General features: G+C 49.3%; 1 protein-coding gene across 3 annotated transcripts in view; it reads right to left on the bottom strand.

Moving 5' to 3' along the window:
• The window catches only part of plxna4 (plexin A4), a 123,409-nt gene that overhangs the window by 84,620 nt on the left and 12,613 nt on the right, over nucleotides 1–26,176 (bottom strand). For all 3 annotated transcript variants that reach the window (XM_028955552.1, XM_028955551.1, XM_028955553.1), the window contains exon 3: nucleotides 19,809–19,991. In XM_028955552.1, the coding sequence (XP_028811385.1) occupies nucleotides 19,809–19,991 (183 nt within the window). The remainder of the gene's footprint in view (nucleotides 1–19,808; nucleotides 19,992–26,176) is intronic.

The raw sequence follows: 26,176 nt of genomic DNA, 5'->3' as shown, positions 1-26,176 counted from the left end.
AAAGTTAACAGTGATGTTTTTGTTAATGTTTACAGTAATGTTTGTTACTGTTTGTGTTAAAGTGAACAGTGATGTTTGTGTTAATGTTTACAGTAATGTTTGTTACCGTTTGTGTTAAAGTAAAAGTGACGTTTGTGTTAATGTTTACAGTAATGTTTGTTACTGTTTGTGTTAAAGTGAACAGTGATGTTTGTGTTAATGTTTACAGTAATGTTTGTTACTGTTTGTGTTAAAGTTAATAGTGATGTTTTTGTTAATGTTTACAGTAATGTTTGTTACTGTTTGTGTTAAAGTGAACAGTGATGTTTTTGTTAATGTTTACAGTAATGTTTGTTACTGTTTGTGTTAAAGTGAACAGTGATGTTTTTGTTAATGTTTACAGTAATGTTTGTTACTGTTTGTGTTAAAGTGAACAGTGATGTTATTTTAAATGTTTACAGTAACGTTTGTTACCATTTGTGTTAAAGTGAACAGTGATGTTTGTGTTAATGTTTACAGTAACGTTTGTTACCGTTTGTGTTAAAGTGAACATTGATGTTTGTGTTAATGTTTACAGTAACGTTTGTTACCGTTTGTGTTAAAGTAAAAGTGACGTTTGTGTTAATGTTTACAGTAACGTTTGTTACCGTTTGTGTTAAAGTAAAAGTGACGTTTGTGTTAATGTTTACAGTAACGTTTGTTACCGTTTGTGTTAAAGTAAAAGTGACGTTTGTGTTAATGTTTACAGTAATGCAAGCGTTTTTGCTTGTTGCTGCTGCGCTCTGAAGGACAGATTAAACATGTGCGGCCTGCTTAGTTGTAATTAAACATTGTGCAGTGTGGCGTTCCAGCAAATAAAACGCTGGCATCGGCACCCAGCTCCACTTCGGGGATGGGAGGAGGGGGCCGCAGGTGGTAAAATTGGCAATAATTGTTCTAATTGTTGGCAGCGGCTGCCTGTGTAAGATATGTAGCGGGGCTTCGCTGGCAGAGCTTCAGGACGTGGAAGCAGCAGAAACGGGGAAAAGGGCTGGTGGAAAACCGCCCAGTCCAACTGTTTTTATTTATTTATTAAGTTTTTGGTCCCCGTGGTGTTTGCTGTGTGGGAACAGAGACTGTGTTCACTTGCATTAGTGCCTGAACACACACACACACACACACACACACACAGTTATTAACCACAGTCTGTCTGGCATCTACAGTCAGCCTCTTATCATTTAATAAGATTATTCCTGTCTTTTATTTTCTAAATAAATGTAATAGAGAAAATGTTTTTTTTTTTAACATCAGAAACCAGCAGATATGTATTAGACACAGAATATCAGAGTGGATCTGTGTCCACAGCGGGTGTCCACCCCAGGGATCAGAGCCATTATTACTCCAGATTCAAATAAATGATACTGAACGTTGAACATAAGCCAGAGACTGGTTCCATTTTCCGATGGTGGGAGGGGTCAGTACAGCCTGAAACTGGGCTGAAGTTGAATGTAGAAACAGAAGGGAGTTCGAGTCCTCGTCCTGTTTGTAAAGTTCTCAGGTTCTTCACCCGTGTTGGGAAATTAGTACTGACAGCACTGTCTACCTGAGGGAGGGTGGGAGGAATACGACTGATTTGCATGTGACAGCTTCAGCCACCTCCAAGGACAAATCATGAAATAAAGGACAAGGACTGTTCTCTGCAGCCAGCACCAAGACGTGTGTGTGTGTGTGTGTGTGTGTGTGTGTGTGTGTGTGTGTGTGTTCAATCTCAGCAGACAAACACAGGTGAGAGGATGTTCCGCCTTTCAGGATCCTGTCACAGTTGTCTAAGAGACCGAATGTTCCTGTCTCACCCGACACAGCAGAGTCGAGCGGCCGATGACGGTCTCCATGGAGACAGCCGTGTCGTGAGCGCAGCTACATGAAGCTACTTTACCTGTGAAAAGGTGTGGTGCTTCTCTCAGATTTCTGGACAAACGCTTCGTTACTGCGACAATAAGAGACGAATGCAGATATGGGGAGCCTGTACCATCGGACCATGTTGCCCTGGCAACCGAAGTACAGTCAGCGGAGTGTCAAGGTTAGCTTACAGAGTGACGTTTTTCTGGGTAAACAGGGTGTGCAGAGGTGGACGCGGGGACGAGCCCCGGATTCACCTGCCTCCCCACCTCGGGCACCCTTGAAGTACCGCTTCCGTCAGAAGCCCAGGTGACGTGGAGAAGCTCCTCTCTGCTAAACCAACACTGTGCTGGCAGGGAGCGGAGAGGAAAACACTCTCTCTCTCTCTCTCTCTCCCTCCCCGGGGGGGGCCGAGCGAGCAGCAGCGTCAGCTAGGTGAACTCATTAGATCCGCTCCTCGCTCGGTAAACAGCGCTCTGCTGCAGCCCGGCCCCCAGACCGCAGCACGCCAGCGAGAGAATGCTGCAGTCCACACCCCAATCACGGATTCTTCAGACGCGTCCTCATTTACAGTCCGTGCGAGAAGATCCTCCTGCAGGAGGGGGAGAGGAGAGACTGCGGGCTGGAAGCCTTCCTCATCCTCTTTAGCGCATCGCCACATGAACAGCCGGGTAACCGGGTGATGCCGTGGGGACACGGCGACTGTGGATGTCGGTGAAAGACGGACAGACGGTGCCTGGCCACGCCCCCTCTGCAGCCTCTCGCCTGATAGGCTGCATCCCCACCCAGGAGCCGCTGCACAGTCGAAGGCCGGTGATGCGGCGATGGATGTTCATAGACGTGTGGAAATTTCTCGCCCGCTCCCCTCGAAAACTATTAATTGATCTCCTGAGAATTTTCTGTCCCAACATCCATCGATATGGAAAAAAAGGTCACGTCTCTGCTGAGAAGAAAACACCCCAGACCAGCGCGGCTTATTAAATTCAGAGGAGACGTGCAGTGACGTTGAGGACCAGCCTCTCTGCTCTGTGACCTCCACCCGTCTCATCCAGCCAATCAGCAGCTGGACAGGGCAGGGGCGGGGCAGGTGAGTTCAGGTAAATCTGGTCACCAGGGGTGAAAGATAAAAAAAAAAAAATGGCACGTTCCTCAGCACGTGGCAAATGATCTTCAGAAGGTTGCTTGTTTCTGACTGGCTGAGAGGAGAACATCATCATCATCACACTGGAAATCTGGAAACGTTCAGATCATGCTTCCCGCTCCACATCATACATGATCCAGGGAGAGGGAAATCCTCACACACACACACACACACACACACATGCAGAGCTCTCACAAACAGCACGAACACCCCTGAGGTGACCTGTGAGCAGAGCGAGAGTCGTCCAGGGAGGAATATCACACTTTCACACAGATACGGCTGTTGCATCACACACACACACACACACACACAGAGTTTTTCCCATGCCGCACTGGGAGTATAAGCATGATCAGACAGGTTTGTGTTTCAGTCTCTCTGCTCACAGGGATCCCCTTTCCAACGTCATTAGGGCCAACCCAGGATGGAAACACCGACACACACACACACACTCACACACTCACACATACACTAGTCAGCAGTCAGCTCCTGCATCTATTGCCAGGGAGCGAGGCTAAATTATTGAGAGCAACAAAACAAAAGCATTTTCATCCATGAGCAGAAACATAAACTGAACATGAATAATGGACCAGAGAGAAAACACACACACACACACATACACACACAAACAGCACGTCACAACACACGCTCGCTTCAGCTGAGGGATGAGCGACAGGCTGCCAATCAAGAGAGGCTTGTAGGGACCACCATGTCCCCCTCCTGGGAGCTGCAGATGGAACACAGCGGCAGGAAGTCAAGCCGGAGCTTCTAGAACAATCCAAACAAGAGATGCACTAATGCTGCAATACAATGACACTCTCCGAGGGCACACACACACACACACAGGGATAAAGATGTACAGAAAATGCAGATAAACACACATTACAGGAAGAACATATGCTTGGGGCGAATGACAGCTGGAGGCATCTGGTGCCAAAAACCACGGGTCACACTAGATGGCACTCACAGTGTAGTTAAGTGGGTGTTTTGAGTGTGTGTGTGTGTGTGTGTGTGTGTCGGAGGTCACAGGGGCAGGAAATCCAGGCGAATGTGAAATGTTATTAGGATGGTCAGTGTCCAGCACAGCGCCGCTAAACTGATAAATGACAGGAAGCGTCTCCCTCCGATCGGGTGTCTCTGTTACCATGGTGTTGAGGGGGAGAACAGCGTCCAGAACCCCATTCCTCACCACCAACCTGGACCTCAAACACACACACACACACACACACACGTATACCGAGTCTAGAACACAGGTCCAACAAGACCTCTACGACGGGAACACAGATGTCCACCAGCTGGAGAGGAGAGACCAGCGGCAAAGACATCAATTATGAAACCATTGTTATGAGTGTGTGTGTGTGTGTGTGTGTGTGTGTGTGTGTGTGTGTGGGCTCTTGTGTTTCCAAGTTCAAAGGGACAACAGAATGAGTCGCAGCTGCTGCTGACCGCCGATACACACAGAGACGCACACACAACCACACACACCAGACACTCTCAATTAGAATCGTACACAGACTGAAAATAAAGACGAGAGACGATGAGGGCGGCTGGAATTAGACAACTTCAACCAATCAACATTCTTCTTCATTAAAGACGAATTAAACTGATGATCTGGTCCAGCTTATTTCAATTGTTTGATAGATAGATTGCCAGTATGTATGTGTGTGTTGATATTTTGACTGTAGTTAACTTTTAAAAGTCACACACACACACACACACACTTGGCCTGTGAGTGTGAGCGAAGCAACACGCCTGGGTTTGGTGAGAAGTGGTGTGTGTTCGTGTGGTGGTAGTGAGGGCACTAATGCAAGCAGAGGACCTTACATGCATGTCATTGTGTGTGTGTGTGTGTGTGAGTCTAGGTGAATGATGTTTGTAAGAGTTGCGCTAATGGACACAGGGGACTGTGGTGTGTGTGTGTGTGTGTGTGTGTGTAAGAGTGGCCCTAATGCACACAGGGGAGTGTGGTGAGGGGTCAGATGAAGCACTTGTGTAATGCAGAGTAATAAATCTGTGACAACGCACACACAAACACACACACACAACACACAAAGGATATACAGATTCACAAAACACTCAGACACTATTTAAACACGCACACACACACAGTGCAGTGGTGCAGATGTCTCTGATAATGTTGGGCAACAGAACCGACAGCCACTTCCTGTAAAAAAAAAAAAAAATCCCTTCATCCCACATTCCTGAAGTCCACACAACTACACAACCACACAAGAAGAACGCCAGTGGCGAGTAAAACGGGGGTTTGGTGGAGCAGCGGTGAAATATTGACGAGGATCCAGTAAAGTGTGCAGCACTTGAGCTGATTGCTGAGAGGAGTGCTGGTCGCCGGAATATCGATTTTCCACAATTATCAGGGAATATCGGCTTCTTGACATGGGAAAATGTCATTTTCATGTCATTGTATTCAGAGGTGGGTAATGTTGTGTGAGTAGCGTTACTCCATAATAATAATACTCAAGTGCAGGTAAAAAGTACTCATCCAAAAAAACCAAAGAATGAAGTACTGTAGTACTTTAGTACTGAAGTACTTTAGAAACAAAGTGCAATTTGTAGTAATTAATGGATTAAACTATTTTATATATGTTAATTATATGTGTTTGCATTGATAAACTAAAATAAAACAGCTAAATAGCTACAGAAAAAGTAGAGCTTACAGCACCATTGCCATGACAACGCTAAAAGGGTCGGAAAAGATTGTAAAAGACTGGGATTCTGGGATTCTAGCACTGGAGACCGTCGCGTCTGCCATTTTTCATTCCGTGTCTGTGCTGCGTGACGAGTTTGTGCCGCTATGCCGCCACGGTTTGTGTGCGGCCATGTGACTGCGCGGCCACGTCTGATTGGTGAAATAGCAGCAGACCAGGAGATAAAGAAACACATACACCTGCACTCAATGAATCATGGGATACGGCAAGCACCGTGACCACCATGTGGAAAAGTAAATATCGAAATGTCGGGAAGAGATGGACGGAGAGACCACAGAAGAGAAGAAGCTCTGAATCTGACCGGTCTGAGTTGTTGTTCTCTCTCTCTCTGTCTCTTGCTCCACACACACACACACACACACACACACACACACACACCCTGTTTTCTTTGCAGTCAGTCATTGCAAGTCAGGAAGACATTTTAAAACCAGCACACATGCATTTTTCATCCAGACAAGTTGCCGCGACGCACCAACACGTGTAGCGAGGGTTACGCCCCGGGGGCGGAAGTCAAGACAATGGTGACCATCACTGTGTTTTACTTTGGATCTTGGTATCTCCTGGTCACCTTGGGGACGCCTGCTGTGGATTGTGAAGTGGCACGCCATGACTGAATACGTTCGTCACCACGTGCAGCTCAACTGGGACGCTTCTTCACCACGTCAAACACAACAATAGATAAAACGATCCCAGAACAAATGTGTGTGTGTGTGTGTGTGTGTGTGTGTATTGTGTGCATAACAAAGACAACTATAAGAACTTTGTAGGCTTTGATTTCACTCCTTGATATTTTCAGCTGCTCCAACGTTTCTGCAGTGAGGGAGATGCAGACGTGGAATTACTCCACAGAAGGAGCTACAAAACACACACACACACACACACACACACACACACACACACACACACACACAGTGTTATTCCTGGATCCTGGGAATTCTGGATCCATTTCTGTCTCCCTCTGATGGGGAACAAAGTCCCGCTGCTGTTCCCACCAGTGTGTGTCTTCAGGACCAGCATGTGATTCAGGCCTGGCTTCTCTCTCTCTCTGTGTGTGTGTGTGTGTGTGTGTGTGTTGGTGATGGTAATTAGGAATCAGGACACATGAACCTCTCAATCAAAAGCCACCTGCAAGTACAGAGGCCTCATCAGCATCAGTGTGTGTGTGTGTGTAAATGTCTCTATATCAGGGGTACAGCTGTACTTATAACCACACTCATTAATTCTTATGACACATTAAGATCTGATTAATGCATAGACACCCGCACCCACACACACACGTTGGGCTGTCTGAATAGTTGTTGATGGGCACCCTGCTGAGAGGAAAGTGACACCAGTGTTTTGAAGAGTGTGTGTGTGTGTGTGTGTGTGTGTTTCAGAGCTGAGTAATGAGGGGTCCCGGGGGGGGGGTAGCACCTACAAAGGCCGGCGGGGTGGGAGGGGGAGTGGGCGCGGCTCCAGAACAGCTGTCAGGATTACAGTTTAATAAAGAAACACTTCACGTCCTGCAGCCCCGCCCACTTCCTCACCAAGCACACAGACCCCGCCCCGGCCCGCCCCACCACAGCAGCCATTCAATAATCCCCTTTATCTACACCCACTCAGGAGCAGAGAGGAGACGAGAACATACAGTAGACAGTAATATCGATACGTATTGATTATCGCCGTCCTACACACATTCATTTATTTGGTTGGTGTAAGTGTCATTTCTTAAATAAACCTCTGCCAGCAGCTCCACCTAGTGGTGCTTCCTTATACAGCAGTCTTCTGTTTGTTTATGGCTTTATTCCCCTCTGAAGAACACTGATATTTAATCAATGATCAATAGAGAGGAATTTCCTGACCATCAGTCACACGCGTTCGCGGACAGAAACTCAGACAAGGCGATAAAACTAAGCGCGCTCGTTCACTCGCACACACGCGCCAGCAGGAGCAGCAGAGGCGGGAAATCGATTCATCTTATCTCCGCTGTGCTCTACACTCCCTAATATGACTGTTACCATGATTTCATTCATTTAACAAACACCCGACCAGGAGCTTCATAAAGGCTCCCGGAGGCGGTCAGCAATGCATCACCCAGCAGGGTGTGATCCTGATCAGCTGGCCGAGAAGGACGCTTATCTGATGGATGGAGCCTCTATCTGCCATCCATCAGGGACGTGAGGTGAGGGGACGCCGGTTATCGCAAAAAATGTGCTGAAATGGGGAAGAGATTAAACTGGCGGCCTTCGTCGGATCCTCTCCGCCTCCATCCTCCAGTCTTCCCATCGGTTCACGCGGGTACGAAACTAATGCAAATTCTGTTCAATAGGACCATTCTGATTGTGGATAACTGGGGACGGAATCACACACAGCTGATAACGTTTCACTATCGAATAAAGCAAAATTTAATAAAGCAATCAGATGCCGGAAAAAAAAAGGAATAAAACACACACACATTCATCATCCTCATTAAGATGACAGCGCGAGCCACTTTTTGCACTTAATTAGATCAATGAGAGACTGGCGAGGGGTCACCAGCTGCGCCCCCGGTGACCCTGAAGGGACGCGAGCAGTGACGACCGGGACAATAGTTCTCCTGTTCACGCACACACACGTTATTTCATGAAGGAGAGGGGAGTTCGCCGATGTCTCCGCAGCAGTGTTCCCAGAGGTCAGGGTCAAGGTCACAGCTGACCCTGGCAGGACAGGTCGCGTCGTGCGAGGCCAGAGCTCACAGTGCAGAGGTCAGGAGGGGAAAACACACACACACACACACGATTCACATGATATTATATAAGACAGATCGAGCCTGAGCGCTCGCTGCTAACGGGGATCTCCAGGCTTCGCGTGTCCCGCCCCTCCCTCTCGTCCTTCCCCGGCCTCCAGTGTCATTTCTTTGTCACTCTTCAATTTTTAACTGCTAGCAAATTGCACATTGGCGATTACACTCCAATTAACGCGGAAAGTCGGCATCCAGGGGCGGCGGCTCGTCGCTGGAGAGCGTTGTGTAAAGCAGCGAGCGGGAGAGGAGTGTGAACGTGTGCGGCATGGCGAGCCGTTGTCTTTTTACGCGTGTGTGCGTGTGTGTGTGTGTGAGTTTTATCGCATGCAGCAGAGCTCGGGTAAAGCCGCGGTAATGATCCTATTTACACGTGTTGCCAGATTAATCAACTTTCAGCCGCGTGATGCGAGGACGGCCAGCAGAACAACGCATCTCTGCACTTTACTACATGTTCGCAGTGTGTGTGTGTGTGTGTGTGTGTGTGTGTGCGTGTGTGTCTTGTTGGCTGAGATCAGAGATTCAGTACCGCACAGATCCCAGAGGAGTGTGTGTGTAGAAGATGAGCTGAAGCCACACCACGCGCCTGTTTTTTAGTGGGGGCTCAGAGGAGAGGGGCATTGTGGGAAGCCAGAGTGCGGATGCCCACTCGTTCCAGCTCTCCGAACGGGGCGGGGCTGGAGACGGCGCGCGTCAGCGCTGTGCCAGGGCTACAGTACGAGTGTCGTGGGAGGGCCCAGACAGATGGAGCTCTAAATCTTTATGACCAATTCTCTCCTCCTCCGCTTTTTCCTGTCCTCCGCATCCCTCCATCAGGAGCGATCGTTTATCAGCTCAGCGGCGGGTTTTCGCCGGGGTTTATAGGTGATCAGCAGGATGTGTGTAAAATATCACATGCCCCACCCTCTCTCCAGGCCGCTGGCCGTAAGTGCTGCTCCCTCTTCAGAGGAACATCAATCATGCAGCTGCATCCCTCCGCCCCGGGCTGTAAACCATACGCGCCGATTCATACGCTAACGTTATGGAATAAACACAGATTGCACACGCCCCCCATGGGCGAAATGAGCACAGAACATTTACACGTACTTTACATACAGCTCATAAGCCGTCCAAGGCCACACCCCCTTCTCCGAACTGCAAACCGGCTCTCATTGGCTCATTACGAGAATGTCATCTAATTAAGGACTGGCACTTAATATTCACAGTCAGTAAATATTCATGCAACACGGTGTGAGTGTGTGTGTGTGTGTGTGTGTGTGTGTGTGTGTGTGTGTGTGTTGTAATACCACTAATGGACTGGGTAAGAAGGTCAGATGGAGTGAGAAGGACAGAGGAGGTGGAGAGAGGCTAGCAGCACCACTTCATAAATAACTTCACCACTCAGCAGAACAGAACCATCAGCTGACTTCTGTTCTGCAGACATGAAGCGTCATGACGTCACCTTCCGACCTTTTTTCATTAGAAATTAGAAATGAATTAGAACCGTTTTTAATGAGAAACTCTCAGGAAAGTGACAGTACTTCAACCAGCCAGCAGGGGCGCTAGCGCTCTGGTGGCTTCTTTGCTTTTTTTTTTTTTTTCCACAGTCAATAGGAGGGTATGAGCTGTGAAATAAAATATCTCCACAGTATTTACGGGGAATAACCGCATCCACACAAACACAATCACACCGAGACGGGAGATCCTCCTGGAGAAGACCCGACTCCGCTCCGGAGGGTAAAATGCCCATTTAAGAGCACCCAGCGCCGAGAAAGCAGCAGACCTGGTTGAAACAGATCTCCCCGATCGATTGTGGCCTGTGGATGTTTAGAAACAGATCCGGATGCTGCAGAACACACTGTGTAGCGTTTCATAAAAACACCGGCGTCTGGGACAAGTATCGGGTTTCCACCACACGCACAATGCAGCCGTGATCCTGGCACAATGGGACTTTTCTCCACCGCCTTAAAAAAAAACAAGACAAAAGGCCCCACTGCAGGAGGCAGAGAGAACAGATTGTTCTTCCCTCGGATAACGGCGTAATCCTGCAGACAGGCAGCGGTGCAAAACCAAACGCCTCCGGTGTCACCGAACCAAGAGAGAGACGGTCCGGGCCCCCGCCCCAACACTTCCGTCCGCCAATCACTCGCGCCCAAATCAATTATTCACCCCTCCCGTCTCATGGGATGAATCAGATGAGCCAATAAGAACATGGAAGCCAGGCCGGACCTTCACGTGGATGTGGGTTCCTACACCAACTCATGGCCAGCAGTAATTTCATACCGTCTCCCTTCCCTCATCATTTCAGAACACTGAATAATCAGTGAGTGAAAGTGACGTGATTGTGATACACAGCAGCACAGCACACGGTGCACACAGTGAAATTTGTCCTCTGCATTTAACCCATCACCCTGAGTGAGCAGTGGGCGGCCATGACAGGCGCCCGGGGAGCGGTGTGTGGGGACGGTGATTTACTCAGTGGCACCTCAGTGGCACCTTGACAGATCGGGATTCGAACCGGCAACCTTCTGATTACGGGGCCGCTTCCTTAACCGCTAGGCCACCACTGCCCCGTAAGGATCACATGATATCACGTTTACATTTACATTTATTAGATGCCCTTATAATCAGTAGTTACAGGGACAGTCCCCCACCTGGAGCAACTCAGGGTTAAGTGTCTTGCTCAGGGACACGACGGTAGTAAGCGGGATTTGAACCTGGGTCTTCTGGTCCATAGACGAGTGTGTTACCAACTAGGCTACTACCACCTACTCTAAAATGATTTTTGTTTTTAGTAGACGCCAATGTTGGAGCGCGGAGCACAAAATGGACGACTCTTGTTCTTTTGTCTAATTGCACTCTTACAAGACTCACGAGAAGAAAACAAGTTCCATCAGCCGGCGCTCCAGGCTGTTAGGGCGCCTTTTTGCCGACTTTCTGCTCGGAGCATCTCTCCTCTTTTTCACCCGCTGCTGGCCGCTCTCCAAAGCCCCTCACACTGGCCAGATCTCCCGTCTGACTTTCATTAGCCCCGTCATCCAGGAGGAAGGATGCGGCATCGCTCTCGCCGCGCTCAGCACGGAGGGTTCGTTCTTCCTGTCCCGACCGCACGCCGCACAGGATAGAAAAGAAGAGGCTATCAAATCAAAGAACGAGAGACCCGCGCCGAAATGAAACGAGGGCACGGCAGAGGAGACCCTGCCATCCTGCAGCAGATCCCCTGTCAGTCAGGCTGAGAGAGACGCATCTCAGGGACCATCGAGTGACTGTTCTGCGGCTGTGGAATTGTGGGAATTCTCCACGTTCTTCCCACTTCGGCTGATGTCGGGATTTACATTTACATTTACAGCATTTATCAGACGCCCTTATCCAGAGCGACTTACAATCAGTAGTGACAGGGACAGTCCCCCCAGGAGACATTTAGGGTTAATTGTCTTGCTCAGGGACACAATGGTAGTAAGTGGGATTTGAACCTGGGTCTTCATGGTTCATGGTTGAGTGTGTTACCTACTAGGCTACTACCACCCCTAATGGATGCTGACGATTGGTGTATTTTTTTCCACGCTTCACTCTCTGCCCGTCCTGGGAAGACAACACGAGAGGTGCTGCACAATCAGGAGAAGGACAAACACAGGCCAGGTGAGGTTGGTTAGCTGAAACTGGGTGGTAGTAGCCTAAAGGGTAACACACTCTCAGGTCTGTGAACCAGAAGACCCAGGTTCGAACCCTGTGGGTCTAGCACCCACTTCACCTCCTCAGCATCCATTTTCACATGTCTCTTGTGATAATTAAAGTGCATCACCTGACGGCAGCGGGTGAGAATCACAAATCAAATTAGCATTTAAGAAAAAAAAAAATTACATTTGATGAAACAAATTTTATCCTGGAAAATCCTGGAAAGGATAGGTACTATAGACCGGAAGATCGTTTTTGCTGACCGCTTGACGCGACCCTTGCCCAACCAAGATGATAAGTGAAAGTGAACCTGAACCTGGCTGAATTCGGGCCCGGGTCTACCGCTCTTGTCCAGCCAGCGTGCTCACCCCTCGACGCGCTCCGACTTTCCGACCGTTAATGAGTGAAAAAGAGGCATTTCTGCATCTTCCCCACTTCCTCTTTATCTCAGCCCTCCACCGCACCTCATTGAGATTCCACGCGTTCGTGGCGGAGCGGAGCCGGAATGAAAGCATGTGCTTGATTACATAGTGAGCGGGCGAGCGGGCTGGCATCCCGTCCTCGGGGACGGTGCCGGCGTCAGCACTCGCCATTATTCTTCTCTGTGAGGCATAACGACTTTAAAACCCGCACATCACAGCGTCCTTGAAACTCCAATTCCCACAATGCCGAGGCTGAGGCAGAATCAAGGCCAGGAAGTAAAGAAAAATAATCGATGTTTCCCTCTCGCTCACCAAAGAGCCCATTTCCAGGATTTTCAGGCTTTAACCGCAGCAGAGAAGCTTCTGGAGAGGCCGATAACCCGCAGCCTTCTCTCAGGATTATAGTAGGTGGACTCAGGGGGTGGGGACGCGAAACCTCCACAGGTCTGGCTGGAGAAGAATTGTTAGCTCTGCTCACCCCCATGCGTTTCCAGTTTCTACCGTGTCTGTTTCTATGTTTTTATTTCTATGCATATATGTCGTAAACGGGCGGGGCTCGTCTCTACGGTGAATTCGGCCACATGGATGAATGTTTACTGCATGTCTATACAAGAGAAGGTGCTGGAACTCGCCTTCACTCGTCACACTCCGAGACGTAATAAAAGTCATGGAGGAGGCCTCGGACGATGTCTAATCATGTCTGACTTCCTGCCTGAGCGCCGCAGTAAAAGGGGCGGGGCCCCTTCAACTCACTTAAAAAGCCAGTGGCCCCGGTGACGTGGGCCTCTGAGGACCCTTTGTCCGGTGGGCGGATGGGCATTTCCGGGGTGTTCTGGTGCCTCTGTGTCGGTGTTGGCCTGGCGGGAGACGACGACGAGGATGAACGGCCATGCGGGGAAGTACAGCATGCTCAGAGTACAGGACCAGAGCATCGGCGGGAACGCGAGTCTTTAAAAGTGCCTGGTAGCAGAAACAAGAGGGTTTGTGCTCAACATGGTATAATGAAAAGGGAGTAGACACACACACACACACACACACACACACGCCCAGACACGGCGGGCCTCCTACAGCCGCATTGTCTCAGCCAGAGAATGCCTGACCCAGTTGCGAGTCCATTTCCCTGCTTCTGCGGCAGCGCCCCTGGAGACCCAGCCGAGCGCCGCGATTGGCCGAGTTCAGCTTCACCTGCAGCATGTCCTCCGCCGTCACGGTGACATCTGTGGGCCGCGGCTCGTAAATCAGAGAGGGCGGAGGGAGAGGCGCTTTCTGACAAAGCGCAGGAGGGACCGACAGGACGGGGAATCGTAAGTAGGTCTCAGTCTTCAGGTGGCCACGCCCAGGTAACGTCCACAGGACACAAGGAAACGGCGAGTAATTATGAGGAGGACGCCGAGCCAGGAGCCTTGTGAGATGAGTGTAGAAATGGAGACAAGAGGCGGGTGATTTATTGTTCTGACGTCCGGGCGAGATCGGTCCATCTTCACTCGTTCAAACGATGACGTTGTTCAGTCGCCAACGCGCGAATTTGAATAACCTTCGCAGCGGCGTTTAATTAAAGACAGACAACTTTGCTTTTAATTAAACGTTCGGGAGAACGTTCACATTCTGCTACACAGGGTAATTAGAGGAGAGTCAAGCAGTTCTTCTCCCACCGAACGGCGAAGCGGCGAGTTCGCCCGATTCCAATCAGCCACCGAAGACCTCAGACACGGAAGGGCTCTGTTCCTGGTACACTTCCTCAACATCCGCAATCACACACACACACAAACACACAAACACACACACACAGACGCATCACCATAAAGACAATTATAATTACGAGAGTAAACCTCGCCGACGTTCATCAGGCGACAACACGCCGCGCATTAACTTGGCCCTTCTTCCTGGTCACAATCTCCAAGCAGACAGCTGCTGAACTTCCAGAAGACGCAAATCTGGACGCAGAAACAGGTGTCATATAAAGGCGGGGCGGGGCCCATTGTCTGGTTTGATAGGGACCCTAACGGCTGGTACAGAGCTGTTAAACAGAGATATTAGACTCATAACCCTCCAGTCACATCCTCGTAAACAGAGGGTCCTGCCAATCGAGACTTCCTGTACAGAAGCAACCTGTGTCTGCAATCAACACACCACTATACTGATCTGAGGTCAGTCTTCGTCCCTGACCTTTAAACTATCATGACATTTTGAGAACGGCGTTGCCTCAATGGTAAACAAGCATCAGTAATCTTGCACCACCGAAACGTGGACATAATCCTCATCTATCTTTCTATATACGCCGACAGATAGATAGATAGATAGATAGATAGATAGATAGATAGATAGATAGATAGATAGATAGATAGATAGATAGATAGATAGATAGATAGATAGATAGATAGATAGATAGATAGATAGATAGATAGATAGATAGATAGATAGATAGATAGATAGATAGATAGATTTATATTAGAATAACAGGATATTATTCAGTATCTGGAGTGAAATTCTCACTTATAAAATAATACTCAGCCTTTAACGGGAGTATTTTCTCTCTTCTTCTTCTCTCTCGTTCTTTCCTTCCTTTCTTTCCCTCTTTTTTTAAACCCAAGTCCCTGTCTGCAGCGACTGACGGAGCTATCAGCAGCAGGAGCACCAACCCTTCCACTCCGCTCAGATTATTGAGTCCAAGCTCTCAACCCATTCATGGATGAATGGGCCTTCACAGATACTTATTTCCGTGAATAGGCCTCGTAGATAGAGCGGCTCTTTCTCTCGCTCCCTGCGTCTCGGCTCCCGCCATTGACTTCTCATTTCCTCCGCGCGCTCAACTCCGCCACAAATTCATAATGGGGAGGTATGACGGGGGAGCGCGGGCCCCGAATTATTAATCATGCTCCGTTTTCACGCGAAGGTCGAGCCGGGTGTGTGAAGGCGTTGGGCGGTTTTACACAAGTCGAGTTTCTGGGGGAGACGCGGCATCTGAATTCGCACCAATCACCTGTCGTTGGCCTAGAGCTGCTGACGCGCCTTCATCAATTATGAAAGGGACAGAATAAAGAGCAGGGCCACATAGAGCTCAACTAAAAATATCACAAGGTGTGCAGCTATTTATATATACACACACGCTCAACCCCCACCCCTCTCTCTCTCTTTCTCTCTCCCTCTCTCCCTCTCTCTCTCTCAAAGCAGTTTCATCTGCACCTCTTGCTGCGCTACTGCAGCTGCAGAGATGAGGGGAAGTGAAAATCCCAGTTTAGCCTCCTGGTTCTCCCTCCTGCAGATAAGTAATGAGCAGAGCAAGGAAGGTACCTGCCAAACGCAACACCACATATTCACAGTACCGCAGTACCGTAAAACCACATATTTACAGTACCACAGAAACCGTAACAGCGCATACTCACAGTACCGCAGTACCGTAACACCACATATTCACAGTACCGCAGTACCGTAAAACCACATATTTACAGTACCACAGAAACCGTAACAGCGCATACTCACAGTACCGCAGTACCGTAACACCACATATTCACAGTACCGCAGTGCCGGAACTGTGCATTTTCAGTCTCACAGAAACCATAACATTGAATATTCACAGTACTACAGTACTGCAGTACCGCAACACCACATATTCACAGTACCGCAACACCACATATTCACAGTACCGCAGTACCGCAACACCATATATTCACAGTACCACAGTACTGTAACACCACATATTCACACTACTGCAGTACAGTAACACCACATATTCACAGTACCGGAACTGCGCATATTCACAGTACCACAGTACCGTAACACCACATATTCACAGCACCACAGACACTACATATTCATGGTACCAGAGAAACTCAACTCCCCCAAGCACAGGCACAATACTATACACTAAACTCCCCTCAACATGAGCATGGTTCTATACTCTCAACTCTCCTCAACACAAGCATGGTTCTATACACTCAACTCTCTTCAACACAAGCATGGTTCTATACTCTCAACTCCCCTCAACACAAGCATGGTTCTATACTCTCAACTCCCCTCAACATGAGCGCGGATCTATACACTCAACTCTCCTCAACACAAGCATGGTTCTATACTCTCAACTCCCCTCAACACAAGCATGGTTCTATACTCTCAACTCCCCTCAACACAAGCATGGTTCTATACTCTCAACTCCCCTCAACATGAGCGCGGATCTATACTCTCAACTCCACTCAACATGAGCATGGTTCTATACTCTCAACTCTAATCAACATGAGCATGGTTCTATACTCTCAACTCCCCTCAACACAAGCATGGTTCTATACTCTCAACTCCCCTCAACATGAGCGCGGATCTATACTCTCAACTCCACTCAACATGAGCATGGTTCTATACTCTCAACTCTAATCAACATGAGCATGGTTCTATACACTCAACTCTCCTCAACACAAGCATGGTTCTATACTCTCAACTCCCCTCAACATGAGCATGGATCTATACTCTCAACTCCACTCCACATGAGCACGAATCTATACTCTCAACTCTCCTGAACACGAGCATGATTCTTTACACTCAACTCCCCTTTACATGAACTATACATTCTGTACACATAACACTCCCAAACAGAAGCATGGTTCTATACACACTACTCAGATCTATATAAACAACTGCCCTCAATGCGGCACAGAACAATACACTTAACTACACATGAGCACAGATCTATACACTGAACTCCGCTGAACATGAGCATAAATCTATACATTCAACTCTCACCGATATGGGCATGAATCTATACAGACTATAGCGTGAGGTCTGGCTAGAGTGTTAATCACAATCAACAAACACACACACACACACACGCACACCCACACACAGCCAGCCCCCGCCCTGCACTGTGCTGAAATGTTTTTCCATCATTAACGCCCAGCAGCTAATACTCTGCTTCACTGGCCACACCTCTTACAACATTACAATAATCTGCAAGTGGCCCCACAGCACAACACACATGCACACACACACACACACACACACACACACACACACACACACATTTAAAGGGCACATGAGGATAAGCAGTAGCTACTTGTAACAAGTGTGTGTATGTCAGTGTGTGTGTGAGTGAGTAAGAGCTAAAACACACACACACAGGGCGACTGAAGGACGTCTTGACCTTTTTTCCTGCCAAACAAACGTTAACCATTCAGACACAAATTGACCCATTTCCAGCCACTCGTTCCTGACAACCAGCAATCTTCTCCCAGAAGCCTGCTGGCCCGTGCCCCGCCCACACTTCCATCTCTCATGCTGGAAAAAGCACCTGCCACTCACAGGGTGTCCAATTCAAAGGCAACTGCTAAATGCTCAAACATGCGTTCAAGGACTCACACACACACACACACACGCTCAGGTTTTTATCGGCCCTCACACCTGAACATGGTGAGATGTCGGCCGCGCTTCCTTTCGCCGGCCTTTGTTCAAGGTTAGCTGCCCACCATATCGAACGTCCAGCTCCTCCCCAGTGGAGCGCCGGCCAGCGGATGCATTATCACCTCAGCAGGAAGCTTCAGTCTCCAGACACACACACACACACACACACACACGCAGAGGCCCAGAATACCCCGGGTGCCGCTGGGATTACGGGCCGGAGCGTGTTGCACCAGCGCCGGGTTTACCCTTGGCTTGACACGGCGCCGCTGACCACAATTAATCGTTTTTTTATTCCAGTGGAATAGCAGCTCGGGACGTACGGACCATTCATCATTTGCCGGGAGGTGCTCGAAGCGGGCAGAGAGGGTGCTGGGAAACGAGAGGAACCCCGTGCCACCGATAACGGAGCAAGCGGCGTCCCCTCGCTGTTTGTAAAAAGGAGAGGAGAGTGGGAGGAGAGGACGGGGGAGGAGCGTGTCTCCGCGAGCCAGAAATGGCATCTGGTGCGAGAGTTCTCGTCCTGGGCGCCAACGCGCAGCTAACGCAGCACTTTCATGGGGTTTTTTTTTATGCTGACGAGCGGCGCGAGGAAATGCAGCTGCGCGGCGTCTCGCGAGGTTCGGACTGGCATCAGATGCCAAGCAGAGACTGGCACGTTCCAGGCATCCGGCGTTGCAGCATGTTAATATTCATACTTTGTAGCTTTGTAACGATCAATGTCTGTTATCATAATTACATTTTAACTTTTGCACGTTAAATAACGTGCATTTAGCGGTGATTAACACGGGCATAATTAATCGTCAGCCAACTCCATCTAGTGGTGATTCCCTATAACTGGGTGTTGGGGTTCACCAATTCCTTTATTTCTACAGTAAGCACTGTTAAGAATGCATCTGCAGATACACAGATTACCGGATTAATCATGCGGCCCTGCATGCTGGAGGAGAATTAGGACTAAATCCATCCGAGAGGAACAAGCACAACCTTCTCAAGTGGCCCAGACGCCGAACACCGCGCGAAGTATATACGAGGTCCTCTTTCTTTCAAACTTCGTGCCATCCCGACCAAAAAAGGAGAGACCCGAGACACGGTCTCATAAACACGACCCCAACCTGGTTTACGTTAACATTTATCCTGCACATAAACGGCGCCGGTGATGATATCAACACTAATATTTACTCGCGGCGGACGGAGCCTCGTATTTCGTTGTCCATTAAGGGCCGCAATGAGCCCACTGATTAATGGCGGCGCGTTGGCTCTTTATTGTCTTGTACCGTTTTACCAGCAGTGACATCATGCGCCCGTTAAGCAGATCCGTAATCACTTAAATGGCATCTAGAAAAGCTCTCAGAGGACGTAAACATGTCTTTACTTATTCGATTTCTACCGACGTCACCAGAATTTACTACGGTTCAAAACAAAAGGCTTCAAAAACAGACGCCAAACCAGAGCAAGACCAGCGACTGCTTGAAGGCGTTCCAGCGGTGAGCGTGGAGGTTCCGCTTGGATTTGATGAGACACTTCAAAATAAGACTTGGCCGCACCGTACTGTAGGCATCAGAAAAAGACCACCGCGCTTCCACAGCAACGTGTTCCACTGGAATCCTGCCCGCTGGCACACGCGAGTCCGTCCCCCGCACCAAATCCCAACGCCATCCACAAGAAGAAGGAGAAGAAGGGAGAGGAGAGGAGAGGAGAGGAGAGGAGAGGAGAGGAGAGGAGAGGAGAGGAGAGGAGAGGAGAGGAGAGGAGAGGAGAGGAGAGGAGAGGAGAGGAGAGGAGAGGAGAGGAGAGGAGAGGAGAGGGGGAGGAGGAAGGCTGCGGCCTGTCTGGCCGGCTGGGTCTCTGAGGATCTCCAGAAGCCCTACCTTCTTCAGGCGTCCTGCCCTGGTGCCCACGAAGGCCAGCGAGTGGTTCTTGTAGACGTAGGCGATGACCGAGGTCATTTTGTCGGAGAACTCCGAGAAGAGCGGCACGCCGCGGACCATCTCCGACACGCCCAGCGGAGCGTTCATATCCAGACCGCAGAAGTTGTCGTCGATGGTGAGGAGCTAAACGGAGGAGGAGAAGAAAAAAAAAAAAAGAGTCAGTTTTCATACGAAGAGCAAAAAGCGGATCAGTCGACTTGAACAAACATGACTTCATTTGCAGTTTTACGGTGTTTATTAGTTAAGAAAGATTGATTGAAGTGATAGTCATTGTGATACACAGCAGCACAGCACACAATGCACACAGTGAAATGTGTCCTCTGCATTTACCCCATCACCCTGAGTGAGCAGTGGGCGGCCATGACAGGCGCCCGGGGAGCAGTGTGTGGGGACGGTGCTTTGCTCAGTGGCACCTCAGTGGCACCTTGGCGGGTCGGGATTTGAGCCAGCATCCTTCTGGTTACGAGGCTGCTTCCTTAACCGCTAGGCCACCGCCGCCCCGAAAAGTTAGCAGAGGACTTCCATTACCGGCAATAATGTGGCATTGTTATCTAAATCCCTGTTTTTAATGTCCTGTAGACCTTTCACGTGCCGGACGGCGTAATGCGCGGCTGCCGGGTCCGCATCTGACGGGCGAAATCGTGTGATTTACAGCGTTCGGTGGGGATATAATGAAGCAATATCTCCACGTGTTCATGGACGTTTGAGGCTCGGCGATTCCCTGACCCCGCGCCAGCCTCCAATCTCGCGCCGGTCCGTGATTAACGGCCCGCGGGGGGCATGAATAACCGGCTAATAAATCCATGACAGGTATCCTGCTATTGCCGTACTTCACGTGCACGCGGCCTCTCATGGTGCATAATATTCCATCAGGCCTGATAGTTATCCCGCCGCATCGCTCCCCACCGACTCGCGCCAAACTCCACACCCAGAAGAGCCCAGGTCGTGACAGGCCGCGTCTGGGGCGTCTAATGAATCATAAACAGCCGGCCGCTTTGTGCTCTGAAAAGGCCGGACATGCGGCCTGATAAAAACTCAATTATTCCCCGGGCCCCGTTTATCTTAATCACGCCGATTCCTGGCAGCCGGAGACGCGCCGGACGAGAGCCTTTTCGCGAGGCAGGGCTGCTAGTGCAGGCCCTTTGTTTCATAATCTGAGCTTCATTAGAGGAGGACTCCACAGAAACGCCGGAGATCAAGTGACTGCTGGACATCTTTTGATGCTTCTTCAATGTGCAGCCGTCCAAACCCTCCATTTGTCACCAGAGACGTGCAAGAACCTTCATTAAGAAAATAGAAGACGCTGCTCATCCCCGTGAAATAGTGCTTATGAGCAGTGGAGCAGATCAATGGGAATGCCAGCACTCAATTTACTTCAAGTTCATTCTGAGAGGAGACAGGAAGTCAAGGAAGGGATAAAAAAAATAAAAGAGGGACCGGGGTGATGAGAAGAAAGCATGGAGAATATTTCCTTTGTTTTACTTCCCTTGGCTACTTTCGCAGCTGCCTGACCTTTAAAAGTGTCGAGCTGTCAAAAAAAAAAAAAAACGTCCAGCACCAGCAAACACTGCACCATGACCAGATATCGCCATTCTGCTCTCTCTCTCTCTCTCTCTCTCTCTCACACACACCTGCAGCCCAAGAGCAGCCATGACACTGGAGACTACTATGCACATTGATAATTATATTCATTATTTTGGCCTGAGTGTCATGTGTTATTTTTCTTCTTCTACTTCTTCTTCTTATTATTAATCTTTTCCCGGGAAAATGTATTAAACCCACTCCTCTTTTTTATCCCTCATATACCTCATATAACCACCATATATTTAATATTTGGGGTGTTAGTAGCCTAGTGGGTAACACACTCGTCTATGAACCAGAAGACCCAGGTTCAAATCCCACTTACTACCATCGTGTCCCTGAGCAAGACACTTAAGCCTGAGTGTCTCTAGGAGGGGACTGTCCCTGTAACTAACTAAGTCGCTCTGGATAAGGGCATCTGGTAAATGCTGTAAATGTCAATGTATATTTACATATTCACCAAATTGAACCAATTCAACCACATTTGACATCTTTCCCCTCATCACTTCTTCTCCACCCTTTTCATCCCTCCATTCTCCCATTTACCCACATGCTGCCACTCATCCCCTTCCCCCGACTTCTCCTTTTTATTCATTCCCATGCATTTTGTCACACGTCCTGCCTTCCAACAACTAACAACCGTATATTGCACCCATTCAACCAATGTGACCCACTATCCCCCTTACTCCTTTTTATCCATCCATCCTCCCATTGAAATGCATTAATTTTACAAAGCAACAATAGTCCAGCTAAGATAATTGACACAAATTTTTATTGTTAGCATGCCAGAATTAGCTCCAAATGTCACCAAATTTCACGTCACACATCGTGACCATGCCCTGTTGGTTTTTGAACATGGTCCAAAAGTCACCAAATTTTATGTGACGTATCGTGACTAGGCCCCGTTAGCATTTTTGATGCAATTTTTTTAACATGCTCTAAATGTCACCAAATGTCTTGAGACGCATTGTGTTAACAAGGACGTTAAAGGCCAAATAAATAATGGTAGTAAGTGGGGTTTGAACCTGGGACTAGGCAAGTTTGTTTCCCACTAGGCCACGACCAACCTGCACTGGACCTGCGCAATGTAGAGTTTGGGTTTGTCTACACATTCATATCTACAAATGCTGCTAATTATTGCTCATCATCTGGAAACTGGCTGTTATCTTTTCAGCCATTGGGTGGTGAAGGAACGAGTGAAGGAGAACAGGGCTCGGATCGTGTCACTTTCACACCGGCCAATCTGCCAATCATGGCTTTAATGAAAAACATTTCCTGCGTGTCAACCTTTCAGGTGGGCGAACACATTTTCATTACGCTGCCACAGCAAACATGACATTTGTGGATCCTGCGCCGCATCACGCGCTCTCGTTTAAACGCAAATAACAGCCGACCCCCTGTACGCAAGCCCTCGGAGAGGGGTCTTCCTGCCTCTCCTCCGTCACTCACACGGCCATCTTTATCTCACTTCGTGCCTCTGCCCTCTGCGGTACTGTCACTTCCACCCAAAAAGAGAACCCGGCAGAATCAGGCCATGCGGACGGTGGCGGCGGCACCGCCTTCATCTCCCCGCGTCTCGCGCTATCTCCAGACGCAGAGGAACTTATCTGAAATGAGCCTCTGTGGTGCTGGCTGTGGTGTCACAGACGAGCCCCCGCCGACGCCCGCGGGTCAGCGCGAGGAGGAAACGTGAGATTACGCTCCGATTCAGCGTGAGATTAATTACCAGGGTTCACTGCACCGCGGGGACTTTCAGCTCTAATCTCACATTCATGCCTCGCAGACGCCACATAGGATTATTCTTCAAAAACCAATAACGTATTAAACAATTTCACGAGTTCCACGTTCATATGCAGATCGGCTGACTTCTGTCCAACTGAAAGTCAAAACGATTCACCAAGCACTGCATTCTCGCTTCAAACCTTCAGCAGGAAACCCAAACCCGTCAGAATCCGGCCTGGGCCAAACAGAATCCAACCCGGCCCGACCCCAACAGAATCCGACCCGACCCCAATAGAATCCGAACCGTCCCCGACAGAATCCGACCCGAACCCGACAGAATCTAACCTGACCCAAACCCTACAGAATCCGATCCCACCCCAACAAAAACTGGCCAGGCCCAACCCCAACAGAATCCAACCCGGCCTGAAACCAACAGAATCTGATCCAACCCGACCCCAACAGAAACCGACCTGGCCAGACTCCAACAGAATCCGACCCGAACTCGACAGAATCCGACCCAGCCCAAATCCAACAGAATACAACCCGACCCCAACAGAAACCAACCTGGCCTGACCCCAACAGAATCCGACCCGAACTCGACAGAATCCGACCCGGCCCAAATCCAACAGAATATGACCTAACCCGACCCCAACAGAAACAGACCTGGCCTGACCCCAACAGAATCCGACCCAAACTCGACAGAATCCGACCCGGCCCAAATCCAACAGAATACAACCCGACCCCAACAGAAACCAACCTGGCCTGACCCCAACAGAATCCGACCCGAACTCGACAGAATCCGACCCGGCCCAAATCCAACAGAATACAACCCAACCCCAACAGAAACCGAACTGGCCTGACCCCAACAGAATCCGACCCGAACTTGACAGAATCCGACCCAGCCCAAAACCAACCCGACCCAACCTAACCCCAATAGAAACTGACCTGGCCTGACTCCAACAGAATCCGACCCGACCTGAACCCGACAGAATCCGACCCGGCCCAACCCCTAAAGAATTTGACCCTAATCACCTGGGGCTAGCCCCCATTTCACCTCATCGGCAACCATTTTTCGCATCTCTCTTGCATCGTTAATTAAAACACATCACCCACGAGCCCGACCAAAACGGAAGAAATTGAGCCCGAACTCGACCCGACCTTGGCTTGGGCCCAGATTTACAGTTCTACTTCCTCATATGATCACAAATACCCACATGCCATTGCAAACTATAACCTTATTTATTATTTTTGCATTATATTTTTGCTGATAAATCTCTAGTGGAGAGCATCCCTGTGCACACGTGACATCGCTGACCTCCACGGGTTTTCCTGTCATCCAACATCTCCTAGAACTCCAACATACTACATTATAATACTAATACTATAATATAATGCCGACAATAACCTCAGACTGGCTCCACGATGGCCACCTAAACCCCGGTAAAGCCAGAGCAACGGGACCCAGACACGCGCCACACTCACCCAAAATAGATGGTGGGGCCGAGGCATCTAAATTCAGCCATTAAAACCGCGTCGATGTGAAGGAGCTGTCACCTACTGGCTGTCTTCTGTCTGTGGAAAGCCCAGGAGACCCGTCCCAAAGACGACTGACGAAATGATTTGTATTCGAAAGAGAGGAGAAACAACAACTCCACACGCCGCCGCCATGGCTGTCAGTGACGCCATCCTGCCGAGACGTTCCATCACCCTTCACAGAACCACGGCTCTCCTGGGACGCTGAAACTTTTTTTCTGGTGGAGGAGATAAGCGGAGGAGCGGGAGTCGTCGGGTTCTCGTAAATCCGTATTTATGTGTGATGGTGCCTGTCAGCAGGGCAAACAATCACATGGCACTTAAAGATGCTCTTCATTACCACCGGTGCTTCATCTGAAGACAACATCATGAATGCACACCTGCAATCTACAATAACCCATGATGCACTGGGTTCAAAAGGAAGTTAGCGGTTAATATATGTTAATACGCATGTCAATCACAAGCAATACTGTGAGTGATCAACGCATTGTTCTGATCATTCTTCTGGTGGTCCCGCAATAAAGGTTAATGGCCTTCAGCGATCGGAAGGACTGTGACATAATAAAATCAATAATAATTACAGTACAGCAGAACACCGTGAACACCAATAAAGCGTCAGAGAAAATATTCCGATTATCAATGCATGAAAAAGGATGATAAACAAGACGGAAAATGGCCTTTCATCATCAGCTGGGCGTCGGGGCTCAGGGAGCGCCATTCGTCACGCCACGCCACGCCCGTCCTGTGTTTACTCCGCAGCGGCGTTTATGTGAGACGGGAGCGGCGGAATTTACTGCCTTTCTGCCTCTGTTCTCCCCCGCGTTCTGCTGACACAGGGACCGTGGCCAGCCAGCCTTCTTCCATAGGTCAGATGTCACCGCGCGGTGATCTATGGGCGCGGGCCACTGTTGAGCGCGCATTATACGGTCCAGTCGAGCGCGTCCGCCGCATCGCGGCAATTTCACCGATGGCAACACAGGCGGCAGCTTTTAACGCTCCTCCTCAACGTCCCCGCTCGGTACCTGCAAGGTCACGATATCGGGGAGAATACCGACGTGAGCCAGCGTTCCGATGTTCTCCGACGATCTTCACCCCCTCAGAGCAATCATCGGGCCCGAATGTGCCAGATTACGGCAGATTACAGATTGCTGCTACCTGAGACGCTGCAGCGGCTCCGAACCGTGGGACAAATGAGCAGGTGCTGCTCCCACACACCGAATTCACGGCGAAATGACGAATTCTGACTTTATTCTACCTGTTTACACGAGAAACGCCAGAATCGCATTCATAATAACATCAAAACCGCAGCGAACACCAGGGTTAAACCATGCATGTCTGATTTACTGACCTGGGTGTGTGTGTGTGTGTGTGTGTGTGTGTGTGTGTGTGTCTCTGTGTGCAGCACTGGGCTGCCATAATGATCAATGGTCTGTTCATATCCTCTTTAATTGGACACATATACACACACAGAG

The sequence above is a fragment of the Denticeps clupeoides genome, chromosome 15, assembly GCF_900700375.1.
Source record: "Denticeps clupeoides chromosome 15, fDenClu1.1, whole genome shotgun sequence".
NCBI classification, from domain to species: domain Eukaryota; kingdom Metazoa; phylum Chordata; class Actinopteri; order Clupeiformes; family Denticipitidae; genus Denticeps; species Denticeps clupeoides.
Note: the sequence above shows the minus strand (reverse complement) of the source record. Positions and strands in the feature narration are given on the sequence as shown.